The sequence below is a fragment of the Pipistrellus kuhlii genome, unplaced genomic scaffold, assembly GCF_014108245.1.
Source record: "Pipistrellus kuhlii isolate mPipKuh1 unplaced genomic scaffold, mPipKuh1.p scaffold_m20_p_19, whole genome shotgun sequence".
NCBI classification, from domain to species: domain Eukaryota; kingdom Metazoa; phylum Chordata; class Mammalia; order Chiroptera; family Vespertilionidae; genus Pipistrellus; species Pipistrellus kuhlii.
In genome coordinates this window covers 7,569,306-7,594,411 of record NW_023425504.1, presented here as the reverse complement: position 1 = coordinate 7,594,411, position 25,106 = coordinate 7,569,306, and the positions used below count along the sequence as shown (strand labels likewise).

The 25,106-nt window shown below is 41.7% G+C and overlaps 1 protein-coding gene and 2 non-coding genes across 6 annotated transcripts; 1 reads left to right on the top strand and 2 right to left on the bottom strand.

The window, feature by feature from the left end:
- The first annotated feature begins 2,229 nt into the window (after positions 1-2,229).
- On the top strand, positions 2,230-2,371 carry LOC118722248. The gene has a single exon (XR_004988951.1). It is a non-coding gene; the product is annotated as a small nucleolar RNA SNORA61 (small nucleolar RNA).
- An 11,499-nt stretch (positions 2,372-13,870) lies between these two features.
- Positions 13,871-23,252, bottom strand: RBMX (RNA binding motif protein X-linked). 4 transcript variants are annotated; one of them, XM_036443352.2, is made up of 11 exons: positions 23,073-23,252; positions 21,857-21,986; positions 21,531-21,637; positions 20,835-21,006; positions 19,312-19,464; positions 18,933-19,047; positions 18,712-18,837; positions 18,553-18,632; positions 16,710-17,905; positions 15,759-15,842; positions 13,871-14,970 (listed from the first exon to the last, which is right to left on the bottom strand). In XM_036443352.2, the coding sequence occupies exons 2-9, from the start codon at positions 21,963-21,965 to the stop codon at positions 17,595-17,597; spliced, it is 1,173 nt and encodes a 390-aa protein (XP_036299245.1). In that variant the 5' UTR covers positions 21,966-21,986; positions 23,073-23,252; the 3' UTR covers positions 13,871-14,970; positions 15,759-15,842; positions 16,710-17,594. The 4 variants fall into 4 exon arrangements, with proteins under 4 accessions (XP_036299245.1, XP_045439436.1, XP_045439437.1 ...); XM_045583480.1 differs by lacking the exons at positions 13,871-14,970; positions 15,759-15,842 and having other exon boundaries at positions 17,435-17,905; positions 18,712-18,828; XM_045583481.1 differs by lacking the exons at positions 13,871-14,970; positions 15,759-15,842 and having other exon boundaries at positions 17,435-17,905; positions 18,712-18,825.
- LOC118722243 lies at positions 21,734-21,805 on the bottom strand. Its single transcript, XR_004988946.1, has one exon. It is a non-coding gene; the product is annotated as a small nucleolar RNA SNORD61 (small nucleolar RNA).
- Positions 23,253-25,106: the final 1,854 nt, after the last annotated feature.

Sequence of the window (25,106 nt, the reverse complement as noted above, 5' to 3'; positions counted from 1 at the left end):
AGCACTCACCACCTTTGCCACGTCCTGTCCGCTCTAATCCTCCTGTTCTTCTACACACGCATCTGCAAAAGTCTCCTCCTCTCTCCTGCCCCACTCTCACCGCTCACATCGACCTCCGCTCCGCCTCCACACAGCAGTGATGTCAGGACTCCGCGTAACGTCACTGGTTGCTAGACGCCAGTTGGGGCGGCCCTGGTGACGTTTATGGAAAATTAATTTTCATTTCTTGCTAGACGCCAGTTGGGGCGGCTCTGGGGGGGGGGGGGGGCTTTTTTTCGGGGGGATGCCTTATATTTCACTCAGAGGGAAACCTGTAAGTAGGTCTTATTTTCAGAGGATGTTTTCTTTTCGGGGAAACACGGTAGTATATACACTGAGTGGCCAAATTAGTATGATCTCTGAATGTATAACAATCTGGCCATTCAGTTTATATACCGTATTTTTCGGACCATAAGACGCTCCGGACCATAAGACTCACCCGTTTTTAGAGAAGGGAAATGAAGAAAAAAAGATTCTGAAACAAATAGTGTCCTAAAATATTTTATGTGCATTAAAACCCAACATCACAGTCATAAACACATGTAATCAACCCTGTAAAGCACATGTGTCAAACACAAGGCCCGCGGGCCAAATCCGTCCCGCCAGGCCTTGCAATGTGGCCCGCACCACGCTGTCATCACTGCACTCCGCTGCGTTTCCATCACAATGACAGTTTATGACTGTTCAGTAAACCATTTGGCCCGCGATTTAGGCTGGATTTTAGATTTTGGCCCCTTCTCTGATTGAGTTCGACACCCCTACTGTAAAGTAAACAGCAGCATTTAGAACCATTTTAGAGCCGGGCAAGCACACAGAGACCACACAGAGCATGGCAAGTAAAAAAACTTTTTTTTTAAAGTATATGTGTAGGCTATATTTGGACCATAACACGCAGGGACTTTTTTCCCCCACTTCTGGGGGGAAAAAAGTGCGTCTTATGGTCCGAAAAATACGGTATATACTAGAGGCCTGTTGCAGGAAGATTCCTACAATAGGGCTTCCTGCTGTGGTTGCTGCCTTGCCTGATTCCCTCCTTTCTCCCCCACCCTGCTTGCTTGCTTCTCCGCAGCTTCACACCCTTCTGCAGCGCTTGGCTTCTTTCTACATTGTCTTCAGTCTTCGCTCTGGCCTGGATATGCAAATTTAACCGCCATCTTAGTTGAGTTAATTTGCATACTCGTCGTGATTGGCTGGTGGGCGGGGCTTGTTGGTGTGGCAAAGGTACAGTCAATTTGCATGTTTCTCATTTATTAGATAGGATTAGAGGCCTGGTGCATGAATTCATGCATGGGTGGGGTCCAGCAAGCCTGGCCAGGGGGAGGGGACATGGGCAGTTGGCTGGCCTGCCTGCTGGTTGAACTGTTGAGGGGACAATTATATAGGATATACACTGAGTGGCCAGATTATGATGCATTCAGAGATCATAATAATCTGGCCACTCAGTGTATATAGGTAATGCTTACTGTGTAATGCCTGAAAATAATTGTCTCATTATATTTTGTCCACTTTTATTGTTGTCTGTGGTGGATAAGCAGGGTCAGCACCAGTTATCCCATCATAAGAAGAGGAAATTCTCTGGGGAGGGAGGGTATATATGGGAGGAGGGGCAATGGTAAGATATGTACACAGATAATAATTTAATTTTTTTTAAAAAAAACAGAAAACAAAATCTCTAAGTAAAATAAGAATAGAAGGAAAACTTTCTACAGTGATTTTGTTTAAAGCCAGAAAAAATACCTAGAAGCCTTTTCATTAAAGTTGGTAATAAAACATGAGCCCAATATAGTCACTATATTCTAACTATGTTCTATATGTACTGATTAATATCACTAGACATGCAAATGAAATTGGTAATATAAATATTTTTAAAAGAATCAAAATGTTTTGTAGTAGATATTATTTTACATATGAGAAACCTAAACATTAACTTTAAATCAATTGAGAATAATATGAGAATTCAGAACAGTGGCTGCTTAAAATTTTAATCTACAAAATAAATGTTAACATACAGGGTGGGGCAAAAGTAAATTTACAGTTGTTTATGTGGAAAATAATACAATAATAAATTGTGTTTCATTAAAGAAGAAGAAGAAGAAGAAGAAGAAAAAGAAGAAGAAGAAGAAGAAGAAGAAGAAGAAGAAGAAGAAGAAGAAGAAGAAGAAGAAGAAGAAGTGGAGGAGGAAATTATTTTGCCTGCAGGTTCCCTTTCCCATTGGATCTGAACACCAATTTTGGTGGTTGGTTGGTTATTAAAGGAGGAAAAGTAAAACTGAAGCTGCCCTCATAGTGCATGTAGTCTTATCTATAGCATGTGGACTAGTTTCAAATAAAACAAAAGGGATGGGAGAAGAAAAGAGGAAAGTGGAAGTGGTTTAGTTTACATTTCTGTGTTACACTTTATTTTTTTTTTAAATGTTTTAAAAAATTTTTAAAGCAAGCAAAATGGTAATAGACTGATAGAGAGTAGATTGACACTTAACCATTGTACCAGTAATGACCAAAAAGACTGGTGTTGGGCCCTAGCTGGTTTGATTCAGTGGCTAGAGTGCTGGCCTGCAGATCAAAGAGTCCCAGGATCAATTCTGGTTAAGGGCATGTACCTCAGTTGCAGGCTCCTCCTCAGCCCAGGGCCCTGGTTGGGGCACGTGCAGGATGTAACCAATTGATGTGTTTCTCTCACATTGATATCTCTCTCTGTCTTTCCCTCTCTCTTCTACTTTCTCTAAAGATCAATAGAAAAATATCCTCAGGTGAGGATTTTAAAAAATAATTAAAATGAAATAAAGGAAACCAAGATGGTGGCATAGGTAAACACCTATACTGCAGCCTTGCACAACAACAATTTCAAAACTACAACTAGGAGAATTCAACATGGCTGCACCCAGGTAAACACCTAGCCGCAGCGCACACAACAATTTCAATAAAATACAACTAAAATATGAAATGGACATTACCCAGAACTACAGGAAAGTCAACTGACTGGAAATTCTACAATGAGAAGCAAGGAGAAGCAAGGAGAAAACCAGAAAAAAGTGTGGAGGAGCTGGAAAAGCCTGAGGTACGGAGACACGCGGCGCAAGCGGAGAGGACAGAGCCGGAGAGGAGAGCGGCTGAGTGCTTGGCTGGCGTTCCCTAGTGGGAAGGAGATAAGCTCCGACTGCATTGGGCCCCAGTTGTGACTGCTCTGAACCCCAGTTCTGGGTGAGACTTTTGGGTACCCAGACTCATTCGGGGAGAAACTGGACTGTCTGGCAGCGGGCTAAACTCGAGAGCAGCCTTCTCTCAGAGGTGTGTGCAGCCATTGCCATGGGACACTGACACACAGGGGCCTCTTAGGGCAGAGCTGACAGGAAACCAAGACTGTCTGCTCCACCCTGAGACTCCGCCCCATCCAAGCTGAGCACAGAAGCTCTCCTAGCAGAGACACAGCTGATCCTCACAGCCAATTGGCCTGAAGGTCAACTCCCCCCAGTGATACTAACAACAATCTAGGCTTAACTACAAAAACATTGCACACACATCCCACAAAGGGGCACACCAAGAGTGTCCACCTCAGGTAATTGGGGAGGCTGAACCACTTGGTTCTGCTAGGACACCTAGCACACAAAGCCACTCCATCAACTCAAGGAAGCAACTAATATGTGGGGACAAAGAGGCAGAACACAAATGAAGGAAATGGAGGAAAGCAAGCGACTGGATATAGAGTTCAAAACCACGGTTATAAGGTTTTTCAAGAATTTCCGAGAAGAAGCAGATAAATTTAATGAGACCCTCGAGGATATGAAAAAGGATCAACTAGAAATTAAGCATACACTGACTGAAATAAAAAATATTATACAGAGACCTAAAAGCAGACTAGAGGATCACAAGAATCAAGTCAAAAATTTGGAATACAAAGAAGCAAAAAACACTCCTCCGAAAAAGAAAAAAGAATCCAAAAAGTTGAAGATAGTGTAAGGGGCCTCTGGGACAACTTCAAGCATACCAACATCAAAATTATGGGGGTCTCAGAAGAAGAGAGAGAGCAAGATACTGAAAACATATTTGAAGTAATAGTGAAGAAAATTTCCCCCACCTGATGAAAGAAATAGACTTACAAGCTCAGGAAACGCACAAAACCCCAAACAAAAGAAATTCAAAGAGGACCACACCAAGACACATCATAATTAAAATTCCAAGAGCAAAAGACAAAGAGAGAATATTAAAAAGCAGCAAGAGAAAAACAGTTACCTACAATGAGGCACCCATACAATTTTCAGCTGATTTCTCAACAGAAACTATGCAGGCCAGATGGGAATGGCAAGAAATATTCAAAGTGATGAATAGCAAGAAACTACAACCAAGATTACTCTACCCAGAAAATCTATCATTCAGATTGGAAGGTCAGATAAAGAGCTTCACAGATAAGAAAAAGCTAAAGGAGTTCATCACCACCAAACCAGTATTATATGAAATGCTGAAAGGTATTCTTTAAGAAGAGGAAGAAGAAGAAAAATATAAAGATAAAAATTATGAACAACAAATACATATCTATCAACAGTGAATCTAAAAACCAAGGGAATAAAAAATCTGATGAACAGTATTAACTGGTGAATATAATAGAATCAGGGGCATAGAAAGGGAGTGGACTGACAATTCTCAGGGAAAAAGGGGAGTGGGGGGGGGTGGGAAGAGACTGGACAAAAATCCTACACCTATGGATGAAGACAGTAGGGGGAGTAAGGTCAGCGGGTGGGGTGGGAACCTGGTGGAGGGTAGCTATGGGGGAGGAGGGGAAGAGGAACAATTGTAATAATCTGAACAATAAAGATGTATTAAATTTAAAAAGTGAAATAAAATTCCTCTCCTAAAAAAAACAGAAGACTGGTTTGGGGAGGATTATTTTGAGTTCACTTGAGTGCTTTACAAAAAAAAAAAAAAAAAAAAAAAAAAAAAAAAAAATTACAAGCTCAAGTCTATTAACTCTCAGCCCATCAATCTATAGCTGCAGGCCTCATATTCCTGAAAATCAACTGAACTGGATGATGAATTATGAGTTGAACTTGGTCTCATCAAATTTCTCATGTGAAAGGGCATTTATTAGGAATGGGACCCTAAAATAGGGGTGTCGAACTCAATCAGAGAAGGGGCCAAAATCTAAAATCCAGCCTAAATCGCGGGCCGAATGGTTTACTGAACAGTCATAAACTGTCATTGTGATGGAAACGCAGCAGAGTGCAATGATGACAGCGCAGTGCGGGCCACATTGCAAGGCCTGGCGGGACGGATTTGGCCCGCGGGCCTTGTGTTTGACACATGTGCCCTAAAACTTGGAATGGAGACATCTTTCTGTTTGGACCCAGATAAGACTGACAATCTTGAATCAAGTCATTCTGAACCTCCCTTATCAGTTGAAGCATGCTTGCTGCCTTTCAGTGTCTAGAATAACTGTTTCACTGCTTAAAATCTTGTGATAACCTCACCTGGAGCAGACCCCTTGAAAGTGGATGCTGTTTTTAAGGTCCACCACAACCACCTCAAAATGCCACTAGACCCACAACTAGGGTCAAATCTCAGCATACTTCAGGCAGCCAGGTAATATATAACCCAGGAAGAAACAGATTACATATCAAACTGGCAGAGTAGATGGCAAATGATGGGAGGTGCACACCATCAAATATGATATAGCTAGAATGAACTAGATATATATTTTTCAACATGGGTAAATCTTCAAAACATGGTGATGAGAAGTTAGAAGAACATATATATATATATATATATAAAGCCTAAGTGACCGTTTGACCAGTAGCTATGATGCACACTGACCACCAGGGGGCAGACACTCAATACCGGAGTGAGCGGAAACCACAGGCACAGAAACATGGAACAGATTAATGAATCTCAGAGGGAAGGGGGGAGGGGAGAGGGCAGGGCAAGATTAACCAAAGATCTTATATGCACACTAGAGGCCCGGTGCACAGATTCATGCACTAGTGGGGTCCCTCAGCCTTGCCTGCGGGGACCAGGCCAAAAACAAAACTGGCAGTTCAACATCCCCTGAGGGGTCTCAGATTGTGAGAGGGCACAGGCCAGGCTGAGGGACCACACTTGTGCACACATCCATGCACCCGGCTTCCAGTCCTATATAATAAAAGCCTAATATGCAAATTGTTCCTTTGACATGGAGTTTGACCAGGGGGTGGGGCCGCATGGCCAACTGCCTGCTGTCGCTCCCTTAGCCAGCCCTGCCTCGGCTGGTGGCAGTGGTGACATGCAGCAGGGGGAAGGAAGGCCCATGCTGGCAGCTGGCATCTGCTAGAGACCCTATCCATGCATGAATTTTGTGTACTGGGCCTCTAGTCCTGTATAATAAAAGGCTAATATTCAAATATATTGTATGGCAGGACAACTTAGCAATCAAACTGGTTACTATGACGTGCATTAACCACCAGGGGCACAGGTGGAACATGGTGGGCGTCAGCTGTGGTGGGATGGTGGAGCTGGTGAGCAGCAGTGCCAGACAAAGGTGGGGCACTGAGCACTGTCATCAGACTGAGCCTCTGGTGGTTACTGAAAATTCTTTGCTCGTCTGTGCTTTGGTCCCGCCCAACGCTCGCACCTGCTGCTGCCACTGGAGCTGCTGCTCACACCTGCTGCTGGTGCTTGGCGCCGGCCATGATTGTTTGACGTCATCAGCAGGTGTGAGCAGTGGCTGCTGGCCCCAATTGTCCTTCAGGGCTTCTCCACCTCCTCCTGCTCCTGAGGGACGATCAGGCCAGCAGCTGCCACTTGCACCCACAGCCCTGCTTGCACCACAGCCAGTGCCCAGCACCAGTTCCTATTGCTGGGCACTGTCAATGGGTGCAAGTGGCAGCTGCTGGCCCCAATTGCCCCTGAGGGCTTCTCCACCTCCCCCTGCTCCTGAGGGGCAATCATGGCAGCAGCTGCCACTTGCACCCGCTGACAGCGCTGGCCCCGCTTGACACCCGCTGCTGGCACCCGCTGCTGGCGCTGGCCCCAATAGCTATGCGCCATCAGTGAGTGCGAGCAGGGCCAGTGCTGTCTGCATCAGCATGTGAGAGCAGCGGTGGGTGGGAGCAGGGATGCTGGCAGGCAGAGGACTGAGAGCCATGGCGGGAGGGGCCAGGTGGGGGTTCGGAGGATGGGCTGAGACCTGCCCCTGTGCCCACCGCAGCCTCATGGCCCACAGTTCTTTTCAAGGTGCAAGAATCAAGGTGTACTTGGCCTCTAATATATAAAAGAGCTAGGTGCCATCATGACTAAAAGGACAACCGGTGCCCCCCACTGCCCCCGAGTCACTCACCATGAGTGGGGAGTGGTGGTGGGTGGGACTGGGGACTCTGAGTGGTGGCGATGGTGGGCTGCTTTGCAGGGCAGCCGTGAGCTTAGTGGAGCAGTTACCAGTGGCAGCAAGTTTCACCCAGCAGTCGAGGGGCAGGGGGAGCCTTGTGGAGCATTCATGGGGTGGGAGGGGGTGGGTGGAGCCTCACGGGGCGGGGGGGGGGGGGGTGGGGGGGAGGGGGGGAGGGGGGAGTTTTACAGAGCAGTTTAGGGGCTGGGGGACGGGGAGCCTTGCAGAGCAGTCACAGGGCAGGGGGAGTTTCACAGAGCAGCTGAGATGTGGGAAGAATTTCGTGGAGCATGGCAGGGCAGGAGAAGTCTCTCAGAGCAGTGACAGGGTCGGGGGAGCATTACGGAGCATCTGGGGGTGGGGCAGGGAGCATCACTTAGTATCACAGGGTGGCAGAGGCCAGCAATGGAGGCCAGGCTAGGCCTAGGGACCCTAATAGCACACAATTTTATGCACACTGGGCCTCTAGTATATAATAATAGCATACCATTTAAGTAAATTAAGAAGGACCCTGTGTGACTAATCACAATAATGTACCCAAAAAAATGAGGACTATGACTCGAGAAAAAGGAAAAACCTTGGCTTGCAGTAGGGACTTTTAGTCCTTTACAAGATGCTGATCTAACATAAGGTGCTGGCTCCCTCCCCAATTCTCCAGCCCTCAAGATGACACATGAGAAAAACTGACAGATGAAATCTGCTGCTTATGCAGCATTTACCACATGGCAGGCACTATTAACTCAGTTAATCTTCTCAGCCAATGCTATTAGATATCATGAACTCCATTTTACAGATGAGAAAACAAATATAGAGAGGTTAAGTAATTTCCCTAAGATTTCACAGCTGGGAATGCTGGAGCTGAAAATCGAACTCAGTCTCTAACCCCTATAGAGATGAGTCTGGGGCAGTGATGAAGTTCAGAGGAGAGTGGCATAAAATGGTATAGGGGCAGGCACCATTACAGAGAAGCCAGGAGAAATTTCTAATTGTGCCCTTCCCCATACCCCACTCCAACATTGCTGAGATCATTTTCTACTTCATCACCATGGTAAGACAGAGAACAGAAGTTCCCAGTCAGCCGAAACCGGTTTGGCTCAGTGGATAGAGCGTCGGCCTACGGACTGAGGGGTCTCAGGTTTGATTCCAGTCAAGGGCATGTACATTGGTTTGCGGGCACATCCCCAGTAGGGGGTGTGCAGGAGGCAGCTGGTCGATGTTTCTTTCTCATTGACATTTCTAGCTTTCTATCCCTCTCCCTTCCTCTCTGTGGAAAATCAATAAAATATATTTTTTTAAAAGAAAAGAAGTTCCCAGTCAGCAGGAGCTGTTGGAGTGGAGAGCATATTACATGTGCAGGCACACAGGCCATGTGATTGCTCACCCAACATACACTGAACCCCAACTCTCCATCTTGAGTTAGGAAAAACAACCTAGGCCTTCAAGGCAGGTATTTGGCCAAGATTTCCTTGAGGAATATCTTTAGCCCAAGAGGAAAAACCTAAAGACATTGGAATCGGGGGTTCTTCAACAAACAACCTCCACAGTTAAGGTCAAAGAAAAAAAGCCTTCAGAGCTTACAAACATTTTAATCTCCTACTCTTATAATCATAAGCATGAAACCCAAAATTTCCATTCATTTTAGGAAAGCCTCTAACATGGAAGATGGAGTTTGAGGTAGAAAAAACAAACAGCATAACTTAAGGGGGAAAAACACTCTGAAGAAAACAATTTTTTAAAGTAATTTCTTTACAGGATTTACTATAAAGCTACAGTAATCAAGATAAAGGTAGACATACTAATAAGAAAAAGTGCTGAAATCGGTTTGGCTCAGTGGATAGATCGTCGGTCTGCACACTCAAGGGTCCCAGATTCGATTCTGATCAAGGGCATGTACCTTGGTTGCAGGCACATCCCCGGTGGGGGGTATGCAGGAGGCAGCTGGTCGATGTATCTCTCTCATTGATGATCCTAGCTCTCTATCCCTTTCCCTTCTTCTCTGTGAAAAATCAATAAAATATATTTTTTTTAAAAAAGAAAAAAGTACAGTAATATACCTATGGCTCCTACAAATATACTGAGATTTTCCATAAAAGATGCTAAAATAAATGGATATTCATGTTTGTCTTTTTTAAAGTTTATTTTTATTTATTTCAGAGAGGGAGAGATAGAAACATCAATGATAGCGCATGACTAGTGTGCTGGACAGGAACAGGTTGCACAGGGACCACCTGGGGCATGAGGATACAGGACCGGCGCTGGAGTGGGGGAGTTTTGAAACTCTCTCTCTCTCTCATTTTCACCTAGCAGTCAAGAAGGATGGACTCCCTCACAATACAGATGAAGGGCTGTCTGTTAGACTTTTAAATTTCATCCTCAAGCATTTCCTATGCCTAAAGAGATTCATTGATTGGCTGCCTTCTGCATGCTCCAGATTGGGGATCAAGCCTGCAACCAGGGCATGTGCCCTTGACTGGAATCCAACCGGGTCTCTTTAGTCTGAAGCAGGACACTAGCTACTGAGTCAAACCGGCTAGGGCTTATATCCATGTTTTTAAAAACAAGTTTCAAATCCTACTTCATCATAAAAAAAAAAAAAAGAGTTATAGACCTAACAAATAAGTAAAAACATCACTTTCCTTAATCTCTTAATTTTTCACCCCAGCCTCCCAAATCTCCCTGACAATTGTCTGTTCTGTTTCTACTTTGTTGATTAGATTCTACATATGTGAGATCATATATTATAGTATTTATATTTTGCTTTGACTGGCTTATTTTATTCAGCATACTTTCCAGATCCATCCATATTGTTTCAAAGGTAAGATTTTTTTTTTTATACTAGTATTCTATTGTGTAAATACACCACAGCTTTTTTATCCACTCTATTGATGGGCACTTGGGTTGTTTCCAGATCATGGCTATTGTAAATAATGCTGCAATGAACATGGGGATGCATATTTTTCAAATTAGTGTCTGGGGTTTCTTCAGATGTATTCCCAAAAGGCGGATCACTGGTTCAAAGGGTAGTCTTTGAATTTTTTGAGGAAACTTTTCCAGTGACTGTGCCTGTCTTTATTCCCATAAACAGTGCATGAGGGTTTCCCTTTCCTGACATCCTTGACAGGCATGAGTTATCTCATTGTGATTTTAGTTTGCATTTACTGATTTATGACATTGAGCATCTTTTCATACCTATTGGCCACCTGAATGTCCTCTGTTTATCAGGAACTTTGGCCAGATTTCTAATTGAGTTGTATGCTTTGGTGTTGTCTAAGTTTTGTATTTTTAAAACCACTTATCAGATATAGCATTGGTAAATGGGCTACATACAATGGACTGGCCTTTTCATTTTGTTGGTTTCTTTTGTTGTGCAGCTTGTTTGGTATATCTGCAGATTTATTTTTTTTTTTTTTCCTGTTTTACAGTTGTCTGAAATTTTACTGCCCGTTTTCTCCTAGGATTTTTATGGTTTTGTGACTTACTTTTAAGTCTTTTATTCATTTTGAGTTTATTCTTGTGTATGATGTAAGTTGGTGGTCTAGTCTTTTCTTTTGCATGTACCTGTCCAATTTTGCCAACATCACTTATTGAAGAAACTGTCTTTATTCTATTGTTTGCTCCTGTCCCCTGTCAAATATTAATCAACCATAATGATGTGGGTTTATTTCTGGGCTCTCTGTTCTGATGCCAGTACCAGGCTGTTTTGATTACAATGGCCTTGTAGTTTAGTTTAATACACAGACAACAGAATGGTGATAGCCAGAGGGAAAGGGGAAGGGATAAATGGGGATGCAGAGACTTAACTTTGGGTGGGGAACACACCAGACATTCTTGTATTCTGGATACAAGTTGTCAGATAACATGGGTTGTGAATATTTTCTAGCCTTTGTCCTGTTAGACAAACTAGAAAATATTCTAAAAAAACAGACATGCTCAGGTGAGGATTACAAAAAAATTAGGCAGGACAAAGACTAGAAAACATTCACAACACATGTTATCTGACTATTTGTATCCAGAATACATATTTGCAACATTTAAAAGATGATCCAACCCTGGACAGTATGGCTGTTGGTTAAGTGTTGTTCTATCCATCAAAAAGTTGCTAATTTGATTCCCAGTAAGGACTCATGCCCAGGATGTGGTGTGTGCTGGAGACAACAATCATTGTCTCTCCCCTCCACCCACCCCCAATTCTAAAATAAAATTAAAAAAGACCATCCAGTTTTTTGAAACTGATGAAACTGACAAAACAGTTTGTGAAAGATGGCTATAAGAACATGAGGAACTGCCCCATTATAAAATACAATGTGACATACTGGATTGGATCCTGGAAAGGAGAGTAGTGGGAAAATTGTGAAATTTGCAGTCTGAAGTTTAGTTAAGTCATATTCCAATATTAATCTCTTAGTTTTGACAAATGTACCATAATATAAGATTAAAATCAGGGCAAACTGGTGAATGACATATAGAAACTATGCTCTTTGCAACTTCTGTAAATTTAAAATCCCAAAAAGTATTTTTAAAGTGCTCAGTATCATTAGTCATTAAGGGAAATGCGATATCAAATCATAATGGAACCCTAACTGGTTTGGCTCAAAGGATAGAGCATCGGCCTGAGGACTCAGGGGTCCCAGGTTCGATTCTGGTCAAGGGCACATACCTTGGTTGCAGGAACATACCCAGAGGAGAATGTGCAGGAGGCAGCTGATCAGTTTCTCTCTCGTTGATGTTTTTAACTCTATCCCTCTCCCTTCGTCTCTTCAATAAAATGTATTTTTAAAAATCATAATGGAAAGACAAATAACTTAGGGTTTCACTTTGTGTGCAAAGTAAAAAACTAAACCAAGAACAAACAAAACAAAAACAGAAACAAAATACAGAGGCATAGAATTGGACAGACCAGACCATCAAATCTCAGAGGGAAGGCAGGACAGGGGGGAGGGGGCAAGAGATCAACCAAAGGATTTGTATGCATGCAGAAGCATAACCAATAGAAAGACAGTGGGGGGGGAGGGTGAAGGTTATGGGCCAGGGGACGGGAGAGGTCAATTGGGGGGGGAGGGGAAAAGACATATATTCAATAATAAAGAATTAAAATAAAATAAAAACCTCACAAACTTATGGTTAGAGGTATAGAATTGGTGAAAAGGGTGAAAGGGTAATATATATAATAAATCCTGTGATAAGTATGCAATGACAGATGGTTACTAGACTTAGTAGTGATCACATTGTAGGTATATAAATATTGAATCACTATTTCGTACACCTAAAACTAATATTGCATGCCAACTAAATTGAAAAAATGGTTAAAAAGAAATTGATCTATAAGTGTTGGAAAGCAACCAGAACTCTTCATAAATTTGTCAATAGCCCAAAACTGGTAATATGCCAGATGACAATCAATAGAATGTACATACTATGCACATAAGGTATACAATGAAATTCTACTCTACAACAAAATGTACTACCCACAATTTTAACAATCTCAAAAACAAAACATGTTGAAAGCAGATAGACACAAAAACTATATTCATGTAGGACTTAAATGAATTCCTTTTCCATGTGGTTAGTTCCATGCAACTGGCTATAACCCAAAGGCAATACCCTATTTTAGTTGCTAGGGAAATTCGTACATTAGGAACCACAAAATGGAAGCTGCCCCAGTGGCCTGGCCCATGTCACAAATCTACAACCAAGTCAGCCTATATTTATATGAAACCTTAACATACACCAATCACAATCTTCCAATTCACTAAGTTGTTTTGGCATTAATATCAGAGGTCAGATGTGTATGTAAATGGCAGAGAAAATTGTGAATACAGAAACCTATTGTGTTGGTTTAACAGCAATGCTGAAAGGACTTTAGTCTAAAGTAGATTCACTGTCTACTGAGTTTCCATACCAATTTTCCCAAGAGTTGAGAAAAATTGACAGTATCTTTGCTATTTTAGCTAATTTGTTACTGCCCCCCATTTCATTTCAGGGTAAGGATTAAATGAAACCATCCAAATTACCTTGATGCCTACACGGAGCTCACTCCCCAAAGAAACCAAGTCCAGTGTCAGCAATAGGCCACCTCAGTGACTATGTTCCTTAATAGCTGCTCAAGTGCCAATAGTGGATGAGAACTTTTTGGGGAAGGGGCCAGGTTTAATGTCATATTTAAAATTTAAGGTCACAGTTCAATTCCTGGTCAAACAACTTGCAGGGGTTGCAGGCTTGATCTGCAGTGGAGGATGGGGGTTTGCAGGAGGCAGCCAATGATTCTCATCATTGAGGACTCGCTCCCTTCCTCTCAGAAAAAAGTCTAAATTCCTTATTGCAAATAAAAACCCAGGACCACAAAAATGCATATTAAGTTTTATTAAGTTTCAAATACAAAACATTCCAAAAAGAGAAGTGATCTATAATACCTATGTTCTATATTCAAACAAACAAGGAAAACACTCATTTTGTGTGTGTGTGTGTGTGTGTGTGTGTTTGCAGCCAGTATAAAGTCATAAATATCAAAACAAATTCTTTCCACAAGAGCAGAATTAAGTCTGCTGCATCAGTAAACTACTTGCCAAATGGCTATCTTGGTCATTTAAGCATACTTCCTAATTTGAATATAGTATTGATATTTACTATAATTAATCTCAATGTTCTACACTATCTTCAAGATATCTAAATAAAATCTCAGGACACAAAAGCATAAACTCAAGTAATTTAAGATTACAGGATTGAGGAAGACAGCTATATAAGTGCAACAGCCATTTAAAATTTGGCCAATACCCTCATGGTCTGTGATTAAGAGCCTGTCAAATGAGGGTTACACCTTTTTTAAAATTATTTCCCACAATCACAAATGTTGATCATGATAGTACTGCCATTTTACTATGCACAAATTCTTGAGTTGTTTTTTCTAACCCAACAACTTAACTCTGTATCCTTTGAGAACAGTAGATTTTATATTATTGACTCTGATCTCCAACATAATGAAGCTGTATTCGGATTTTTTTTTCCAAGGTAAGGAGGTGGGGGTAACATAGCCTAACAAAAATAGTTTAAAAAGCCAAGTGGCCCAATTTTGTTTCCAGTTTTTAAATGTGCTTTCAATCATTTCAGCCAAGTTTCCAGACATTACTCTTTCCTTTAGTTGTTTTTTTACTTAGTCCCAGTTCTGGATAATAAACAGCAGTGTTACACTTGCTGAAAATCAGAGAGCTACCGCTTATGCCTTTCATTTTTTTTAATTAACTTTCTGACATTGATAATTAGGAAGTTCTAATTAAAGTTGTTCCTAATGACTTTGGCTAAACAATGAAAGCCAAAGCTATAAAATCTACATAAAGAACCAAAGAGCTCCTCACTACCTCCACTTACCAATTTCCTTAATTGCTCCCCTTTCTCCATCTGTCAATTATTACTTAAGTATCTACCACTCCCTAGTTAAAAGAGTGCTAACCAACACTGATGCCTTTTGTCCAACAGGAACCCTTGAAGGCAAAAATCTATTGCTTGCACCAAACCAATTCTGATGAGCACTGCTTATGCAACTGTTGTGCCTTATACACATTCTGCATTCTTCTGCTTCAACAACTCTGCAAAACGAAAAACATGTGATCAGGTCAATTTCTCTCCCTTACCTACTCTTTAAATACATGCTATTTTGTTGCTTTAACTGGCAACAATGCATTTGCTTTCAATTCTAAACTCTAAAAGCAACCATAAATACCCAGTACAATTCCTCTAAGCATCAATTTAGTGTAATCAAGACTATATAACTATCATTAAACCAATAAAATTGTTTTTCAAACTGGGAACTTAGCAGCTGCATCTAGTCTCCTTTAGTGAATTTGTACTGTGTTGTAATCAAACAGGTACTGATTATAGGAAGCTTGCTCATTTGCCAAACCAGGGGTCCTCAAACTTTTTAAAGTGGGGGCCAGATCACGGTCCCTCAGAGAGCTGGAGGGCCGGACTATATGAACTACTAATTCCTACTGTAACACCTCGGCTGCGCTCACTGCCCAAAAAACCTGGCGGGCCGGATCAGACTCCTCTGCGGGCCGCATGTGGCCCGCGGGCCGTAGTTTGAAGACGCCTGAAAGCTATACATCTCCAGTCAACTGCTTATGCAGAAATAGCACTAACAAATTTTATACACTGAAAAACAGCAAGGTGTTGCATGACTGAGCCATAATGGAACTATACCTGTGTTTAAAATACGGTAGCTTCACCCTACATTCAAATCAGCAGTTAACATGTAAGGTGTTGCACATTACAGCACTTAACTTGATCCCTTTACAATGTACCAATACCCTAACCATGCAAAGTGGCAAAGCTTGTCTAGAAACCTGTTAGAAGCTATCATACTTTTGAAACTTACCTCAGCGTTTGATTTCTCTTGCTGCCAACTTGTCAGCTTTACCTAGTGTGAATAAATCAGCATTCCGTGACCATAATCCTCAACCTGTAAAAATTAAATAGGTAGTTATCTCTAGTCAGAAATGCTTCAAAACTTGCCTATAACTTACTGCCCCCTTTGCCAGAAAGAAAAGGCAAGTTCAGACTTGCAGCTTAAGGTATTTCATGGTCTACTATTTCTCTCAAGTGGTGGAAGATTCACTGGCTTGGGATGGACTGGAATGGCTTAAATGGTTAAGTTGCATGGCTTATGGATTCTCATCCTGTTCCAATGGTGCACTGCCATGTTAAATCCATAAGTTGAACGGACAAAACTTATTTGAAGGAATATGTGCAGTACAAGGATTTTTAGTTGGAGGTCTTCAAGTTTACTATATTCAAGAGCATCTTTTTCAACTTCGTGGCTGGACCTGGGTCATGCTGCCTCAGGTTTTGCTTTTTAAAGACCACTTCCAAATAGATTTTCTCCATACAGTGTAGTTTCACAGAAAAACAAGTCAGGCATCCAACTAAATGTCAAGTTTGCAATGGCTTACAGGGGTAGGGAGAGGGGCACCCCAAACTTAAGCCATTTCCTATATTGACTAAAAATCTAATTTTAAAAAAAGTCAAAATATGTGAAGCATGTTTAAAGGTCTTCATCAAAAACTTAAAAAGTTACCCCCTCCCAAGCCCCAGGTGGCTATTGGTAAACAGCTGTACTAAAGGCCTTTAAGTGTCATACATGCTTTAAAAAAAAATCCAAGAAGTTGAATTTGGAGAACTTCTAATGCTATAGAACACTTTGCTTTTCCAAAAGTTTTTTTTTAATCTAGAAAGCATTTCCACTGCCATGAGGTACAGTATGTTTCACTGTACTATGAGGAAGTGTTCAATTTCGACTTAGACGGAAAAACTAGTTTGCTTTGCTTACCATCTTTGCTGTTTCACAGGCATTTGATGCTTTAAATCTGATGTGGAATGCTGATAGATTCACTTTTTAGAAGTCATAAGCCTTTGAGAAGTTGGAGATAACTTCATTGCTTATCTATTTTCTCCTTTGCAATCAAGCTGTTCCTTAAAAGTGAGACACTACAGAGTTGCAAAAATTTGAAACAGTAAGAGCAAGCACCGTTTGCAGCTTCATGGTTGGTTTTGGCCAAACTTTTTATTTAGTATTCTGTAGTTGCTTAACACACACTTAAAATGATCTTATTGGGGGAGGGGAGAGGGGGAGGTTCTTGTAGATTCCCAAGGAAATGTCAGAAAGACAAAATATGGCCAGAACTGTTTTGGGTTTACTGGGTGAATAGCACTTTCTTTTACATAAGCATCTGATCTCAAGTTTTTCATATTGGTAACATTTGAGATTTCAGTTTGAAGACTGTAATGATATCCTAAGAGTAGCATACCCCAACCACCCTCTAATAGCTAGCTTATTTGTATAGGCAGAGGGATTCATCTGTCCATTTTACAATAGATGGCTAAATGTTTGTAGATCTTAGAATTGCTTCTCATTAACTGGGGGAAAAATTAGAAAGTGGCCTTTGGGACACTTTTACTTGGAAAATGACACCACTATACACAAGTCAAGCCTTAACACATTTAACATTTGCTTGTTGAAAGCAATGTCCTAAGATCAAACATGTTTTACTTTTCTCCTCACAAGAACATAAAAATTATGAAAGGGGAACTTAACAGGAAATTTGAAAAATGTAACATAATTTTTCCTTTTAGTAGTTCTTGGGTAGTTATGACAGAATAGGTTCCACTTTCTGTTTGTTTCTTTGAACAGGGATTTTGGTCCAAAGTTTTGTTTTTAATATCTGCTTCTGCCTCCCCCTCTATCAGATCGGCTTCCTCCACGGCCACCACCCCTGGGTGCTCCGCGGCTTGAACTGCTGTAGGAATCACGTGGAGGAGGGTACCCCCTTTCCATAGAAGGGGGAAGCCCTCTTTCTTGTCTGCCAACCCGATCACGACCACTTGAGTAGAGATCACTTCGGCTGCTTGAGTAACTGTCTCGACTTCCACCATATCCGTCACGTGAGCTGCTGTAATCATCATAGCGACTGCTTCCACCATAAGATGGCGGGGGCCCTCGTGTAGGTGGAGCACTACGTGAGTTACCTGCAGGGTCAATGGTCAGGTAATATGGCAACACTATAAATTGTATATATACAACATTTAAATCTGAATTTACAAAATTCCTGTATTAAACTTTTACTTTCTCAACTGGGAGGTTTTAAACTCTGCCATTGCTGGCCATTAACAGGGATTTGCTCATTTGCTGAGATATGGAAATGGATGGGTTTTAATGTTTGTTTGAAAAGATTGAAGACGGTGTGTATTTCAAGAGGATATTCCAGACAGCTTGTTATTTTATAGTAGACACTCAGCCACTTTCCAGTGATAAGTTGCAATTTTGAACTGTAGACTTTCCTTCATATTGGAATGGTAAACATTTGTTGTTGTTAATAAAATTTTTAAATTGTATTTGCACTGTTGGGGGAAAACACATAAGGCTGCCAATTTAAGCAAGCAAAATCCCCCTCCAAAGCAAGCAAACAGCCTCAAAGAAAAAAAACTTATAGAAAAAAACAACAACAACAACAACAAAAGCCCCTCACAAAACTAGGAAAAGCCCAGCTGATAGTTATTCCCTTAAAAGCAAGCAACATCCCTTTAAAAGCAAGCACCACACAGCCTAGTAAATTGGCTCATGAACCTAAAAACTCAAGCTGGTGATATACAAAGACACTAAACCAGTATCTTACCATAACTGTCATATGAATCCCTGTAGGAACCACTTGGATGATCTGAATAGTCACGATCACGACCATAGCCATCTCTATCACTAAAGAGAAAAACTTGTAAGCCACAAAGCATAAACCTTTACATTTTACATCAAAATTCATGGAAGCAGAATCACTTACCTATAGTCTCTTGATGGATAGTCATCACGTGAACTGGAATGACCATAATCACGATAAGTATAATCTCTTGGTGGTGGAGCATAGTCTCTTGTATCACGAGAGCTGGGGTAGTCTCTACTCGAGTAGCTACCAAAACAAAAATAACTTGTTTGATGCTTTGGATAAGCTTTCCCTTCAAAACGAAACATTTGTAAGAGGGGACCGTTACATTTTCCGGTTACCTGTCCTTTGTCGAATATCCATCATCTCTTGGGGACAAATAAACATCTCTACGGGAAGGCAAAGGTTCCCTTCGAGGTGGGCCTCCATAACTATCTCTTCCACGTGATACAGGAGCTTAAAGAAAAAATATTATTAAAATATACTCAAAGATAGAAAATGAAATGTGAATTTATAGTCAAGCAATGAAAAATTGTGCTTCAATGACATATGACCTAGAACTATATATTTCGTTCTCCAAAAATTTTCTATTCACACCTAAATTCTTTTTAATGCATATTTACTGCATGTACCTGGATCATCTGGGGTCCATAAGTCAGTTTTAAATATAATTTTTTATAATTTTTTCGGTGGGATAGGTGGTCATAAATGGAAACTTACCTCTTCCTCCCATTCCACTGCTGCTGCGAACTGGTCCTGAAGGAGCAGATCTTTTAGGAGGAGGACCCCCACTTCTCGGGGGTGGTCCTCTTTTTACTGGAAGTGGTCCCCTGGAAGAACTCATGTTAAAATTCATGGAATAGCCTCCATCATCTACATTAGAATAGAAAAGAAAAATGTTAATATTCACAAGAATCCAGAAAAGGCTAAACAAGTTCTTTGCTTCGTGGAGAATATTTTAGTTGGGGCATCTTGCTTTAGTTTTCACACATACAAGACTTGACCATGTGCCCAGCCTATGTGACTCAGTGGGGGACGTGCAAGGAGGCAGCTATCTCTCTCTCCATCCTGTCTGAAATAAAAATATATTTTTAAGAAAATACTGAGGCCCTAACAGGTTTGGCTCAGTGGATATAGCAGTCAGCCTGCAGACTCAAGGGTCCCAGGTTCAATTCCTATCAAGGGCATGTACTTTGGTTTCAGGCACATCCCCAGTAGGGGGTGTGCAGGTGGCAGCTGATTGATGTTTCTCTCTTCACCAATGTTTCCTAACTCTCCCTTCTATTTTGTAAAAAAAAAAAAAAAAAAAAAAAATCAATAATTTTTTTAAAATGAGGATTAACAACAAAAATACTGAGCATGAAATCTATATAGGCTTAGTGAAATAAAAAAGGATAATCTTCAAAAAGCTCCCTGATAAGTTAATTTTCAGATGCCAATTCAGGTAGGCCTATCAAAAATTCTTTTTGCAGCCAAAACCGGTTTGGCTCAGTGGTAGAGCATCAGTCTGTGGACTGAAAGGCCCCGGGTTCGATTCTGGTCAAAGACATGTACCTGAGTTGTGGGCACATCCCCAGTAGTGAGTGTGCAAGAGGCAGCTGGTCGATGTTTCTCTCTCATCGACGTTTCTAGCTCTCTATATCTCTCCCTTCCTCTCTGTAAAAAAATCAATAAAATATATTTTTAAAAAAATTCTGTTTGCAAGTGATTTTTCCTAGAGTGAACTACTTGGATAAATAGGGTATTTCCCATCATTTAAAAATGCTGTGTGTAATTTAGGATTTGATACCCCATTTTTAAGTCATTATCACTTTGGTAGATAAACATGTGGTCTCAATTTCAAAAGCTGGAGCCCTTAAAGCAGTGTTTCCCAACCTTCTCTCATGATGAGAATCACCTGGTGGAGTTGTTAAAACACAGATTCCTGAATCCCAACTATGAAGTGCTAAAGTAGAATTTTTGAGAACATATAGGTAAAATTGCATACCTAACTTAGTGCTCTGTATATAAAATCTGTCTTAGAGCACTAGTTAAGTACACAATTTTACCTATATGCTCCCAAAAATTCTAGTTTAGCACTTCTTAGTTGGGATTCAGGAATCTGTGTTTTAACAACTCCACCAGGTGATTCTCATCATGAGAGAAGGTTGGGAAACACTGCCTTAAAGACTTATACAAAGCACACGTGTTATAGATTTGCAGTTCCTAACTGAAACACCAAGCATGAGGTAGATCCAAATTACCCATGTGCCCTCCACGTGGGGGAGGTCCCCTGGTCCCTCCACTTCCTCCTCTTCCCCCTCGAAGACCTCTTGGAGGGCCTCTGCTTCTTGGAGGTGGAGGTGGTCCACGTCTACCAGTTTCAAATGATGGCTTAGTGGCTTGTTCTACCTTGATGGCTTTTCCATCTAAGGACTAAATAATTAAGTGGTTAGTTACATCATCATTTAAAAAGAACTTGCACATGCACCACACACTGACAACAATGGCCTTGAAAATGTAATTACCGGTAAACTTTGCTAATTAATCTAAGAAAAATAATACAGTCGTGGTGTTACTTTTCTGTTTACTTAAAAGTGCTTACTCATCTTTAAGATTGTTACTGATGATGAGGCAAACAAGGCGGACCCAATTAACTGGTGGATAAAATTTTAAAGCTCGGCCGGCTATCAACTTATCAAAACTAATAACCAAATGGAAAAGCCGTTATTAAAGCAGTTTATAAATCCCAGATAAAATAAGCAGCACACACTACTCTGAACTGAAAGACTTGCTAAAGTATTACCTATAACTTTGGCTATAAAATTACAAAGGGCCATGATCAGAGGGGCCGGGAAAGTTATACACCAAAAACAAAATTCAAGAGATGCCATGCCCTAAGGCCTGGTTGGCTATTTTATGCACCTGGGAACACTGTATTAGTATGCAGACAATCTCACCTTTCCATTCATATCCCTGGCTGCATCCTTAGCATCTGCTGGGCTTTCAAAGGTGACAAAAGCAAATCCTCTCGATTTGTTGGTTTCACGATCTTTCATCAAGAGTACTAAAAAGTCATTTTCGGGAGGGGGGAAGAGGAGGAAAATGTTATAAATGTTATTCTGGTTCAAATAAATTAACAAAAGTGAATCTTTAGAAAAGAAAGCTCAGAACTTCTTAGAGGACAAAATACATTATCATTTCCGACGATCATTGCAATTAAATTCATCATAGCTTCCCTTTGTAATTACAAAATAACCCTGCATATACTTTCAGAGAAACTCACCTTCCACTATCCGTCCATATTTGCCAAATACAGCTTCAAGGGCTTTCTCATTTGTTTCTGTATTGAGGCCACCAATAAAGAGCTTTCCTGGGCGATCAGCTTCAACCATGTTTTCCCCCTGGTTAAGAGTCTAGAGAAAAATATAGTGTGTCACTGGGAAAAGTTCCAAGTTTATCGGACACGTGAATTTATCGGAGTGAATTTCTTTATTTTTCTAAAACCATTAATCCTTAATAACTAGACACCAAAAGCGATCTCTTCTAAGCAGGAAACCCAAATTAAGTACTTAAGCCATAGCGCAGTTTCCATTAAACTGATTAAAAGGATCAAGTAAGTTTAGGCGTTTACCCTTAACCCACCCTGGCAGTTTTAATCTAGTAACGGCTACTCGACATTTACAACTTTGTTTTAACCTCAAAATTGTAGCCTTTTAAACAATTACATCCTAATTACCCTGAAGACTATCGACTCATTCAAGGTCACACACAGGCCAGACACAAGTCCTTAACGTCAAGCTCTCTTAGGGGGGACTCTGTTTCCTTATTAGGATTCCCTGCTAAACTTATTTAGAAATTTAAAGTTTGAGCCAAGTTACGCCCCCTGGTCTTCACCACTCCGTGGCCCGCCAAAAAGGTCAAGAACCTTAAAAAGTGTTAACATAGTTTCCTATTAAATAACGATTCGTGAAATCGCGCTCCGGAACTTATAACATCCCCTGGCTGCAGCAGAACCCAATTAAAACCGTCACTAAAAAACCGCGTGGAACACACAAAATGGCGACACTTGGAATCAACCCAGAACTACCGGCACCGGTGAGAGGAGTAACTTTTGGTATCAGCAATGGCTGGGAAAATTCAAAGGGCTTCCTCTCCGTGGCCCCACCAATGAACAGGGACCCCGCGAAAACCTGCACGTGCCTATCGGTAGCGCCGGCGCCATCCCAATGAGGGCACCGCGGCGGCGTGGTCTCCCGGTCCAGCTCAAACCCCGACCTTCGCCGCCACCCCGGCAGCGACAGTCAAACTTTCTCCAAGCATGCAACTCCACGGACCCGCTACATTTGTTTCCATGCGACACGCCACTGTTATCTAAAGTAGGTCGGCACCTTTGCGTTCTTAAAATGGCGCCCGCCAGCCCCATCTCCCGGGAGATCATCTCTGATTCGAACGTGACAACTAAGTGCCAAGAAAGGGACCGAAGAGAAGGACACGCTTACCGGAGGGGTGACGACGGTTTCAAGCTCCTGCGAGCTCGCTGGCAGAGGCTTCCTAGCCGCTCAACGTGAGGGACGGGCCGCCGGCTCCGAAGACGGAAGGGAGAACCCGCAGGAACTACTGCGCAACGAGGGCGAACAAAGGAGACAGCAAACTTTATACTGCCCGGGAACGAGGCTGAAGGACCCGGATGAAAACGGAGCTTAGAATTTGAAACGCCAGGGAGAGGTGTAAGCAGTTCCCAGTCTCCCCATTGGCTGGGTTTTCTGCCGTTCATTCGTAGCCCCGCCCCATTTCCGGGCCCACAGCTCTGGGCCAGGGGTGGTTTCTAAACCGTTTTCCCAGCCCCCACCCTTGCGCCCTAAACCCGCGTTTTTGCTTGCCGCTGAAATGGTTTACTGGCTGCCTTTACTAAAGAACTGAAGTTAATTGCGTGTTCTAGTGACCCGGGAGCGTTGCTAAACTTTAACATCAACTGGTTTAATTCTCAAAAGTAGCGGGATGAGGGTAGATACTTCTACGACAATTTTGCAGACATGGAAAACAAAGAAGTATAGATGATAAGATATTTTTCCCCAAAATGTATTTAACCAGGATTTTTAGTGTATGGATAAAATTCTGATAAATATAGGGGTAGGGGGGCATACAAAAAGGCAGCAGATAAACTGATCACCTAAGTGGTAGGCTCTGCGTGGCTATAATACAACCCAGAACAAGTGAGACAATCGCAGGGCACCTCCATGGGTAAGGCTGCCTGGTTTTCGAAGAAAAATACAGGACTCCCAGTTAAGTTTGAAGTTCAGATATTTTATTTTCAGTTTAAGTAAGTATCATATACAAAAAACAAACAAACACGCATTTATTGTTTATCTGAACTTCAAATTTAACTGGGCAGTGTGTATTTTGTCTGCCATCGGAAGGGATTACAAAAATTAAAAATTTTCTAATCTTTTTAAAAGTTAAAACAACAACAATTAAAGCAATTAATTGCATCTTGTGATTCTTGCCAGGGCTAAAGTAAACTAGGTGCGCTGATGGACAATATTTGGGAGACTAAATTTGTTCTAGACATCAGGAAAGGTCTGTCTAAAGACGTGACTTTGGAGATCAGATATGAAGGGGGGGAAAGAAACCAGCCAAGGGAAAGCTGGGGGAAGAGCTTTTCTGGAAAAGAAAAGAGTACTAAAAGATTGCGGGGCTTAAGTGTGGAAGCGGGGACACCAATGGGATAGTGCAAACAGATCAGGAAAGAAAACAGTGTCTCAAATTAGGGTTGTAGCAGTGGATATGGGGAGGAAACAATCGTTAGGTGTACCTGGCAGGTGGTATGGACAGGATTTGCTAATGAAACAGAAGGGAAAGGACGGGGTGGAATTGAGGGAAAAGGAAGCCATTAGCAGGTGATGGCCATTTACCAAACTTGTTGCAAGGGAGAGAGACTGGGAAATCTGATACTCAGAGATCAGGACTAAATTGTTATTTTAGAAATGCTAATAAAACCCATCTCAATGAATGAGGCCACCAAAAAGAGAACACAATGCAAAAAGAAGTCTCAAGAGCATGGAATAGAGTGCGAAATCTCTGGGAAGGCGGAAGTGGGGGTGGGGGGTAATCAACCAAGGAAGTTGTATGCATATATACATGGCCCTCAGACACAGACAATGGGGCGGGAAGAGCCTGGGGCAGGGTAGGGGGTTCAATGGGAAGAAGGGAGACATATATAATACTTTCAACAATAAATAATTATTAAAAATAAAACAATACAACAAAAATAAATCTCAAAAAAATTGAGAAGTCCCAAGATCACATAATATGAAATACACATCTGGGATAGGCAAGAATAAACTCTTGTATGTGTGTGTACTCACAACCATAAAGATTTGGCTCTGGCAATAGTTGGAAATTGGCCAGGTTGGCAAAAACTACTTACGTGCCAGGTTCAGCCAGTAGAATCTGCACCTCCAGATAGAATCAAGGGAAGTCCTGCCCCGAGGGCCACTGGCACTTCCTGTCTCAGATCCAGGACTGAATAACCA

Bases quoted from the DNA above. Each gene is read 5' to 3' on its own strand.
- RBMX (XM_036443351.2), bottom strand. From the start codon at position 21,965: ATGGTTGAAGCTGATCGCCCAGGAAAGCTCTTTATTGGTGGCCTCAAT. The intron at 19,048-19,311 runs GTAAGTTTCCAT...TTTTTCTTTAAG, and splicing joins CAGTGGAATGGGAGGAAGAG to CTCCTGTATCACGTGGAAGA. The intron at 18,633-18,711 runs GTAAGTGATTCT...TTTTCTCTTTAG, and splicing joins TATCCATCAAGAGACTATAG to TGATAGAGATGGCTATGGTC.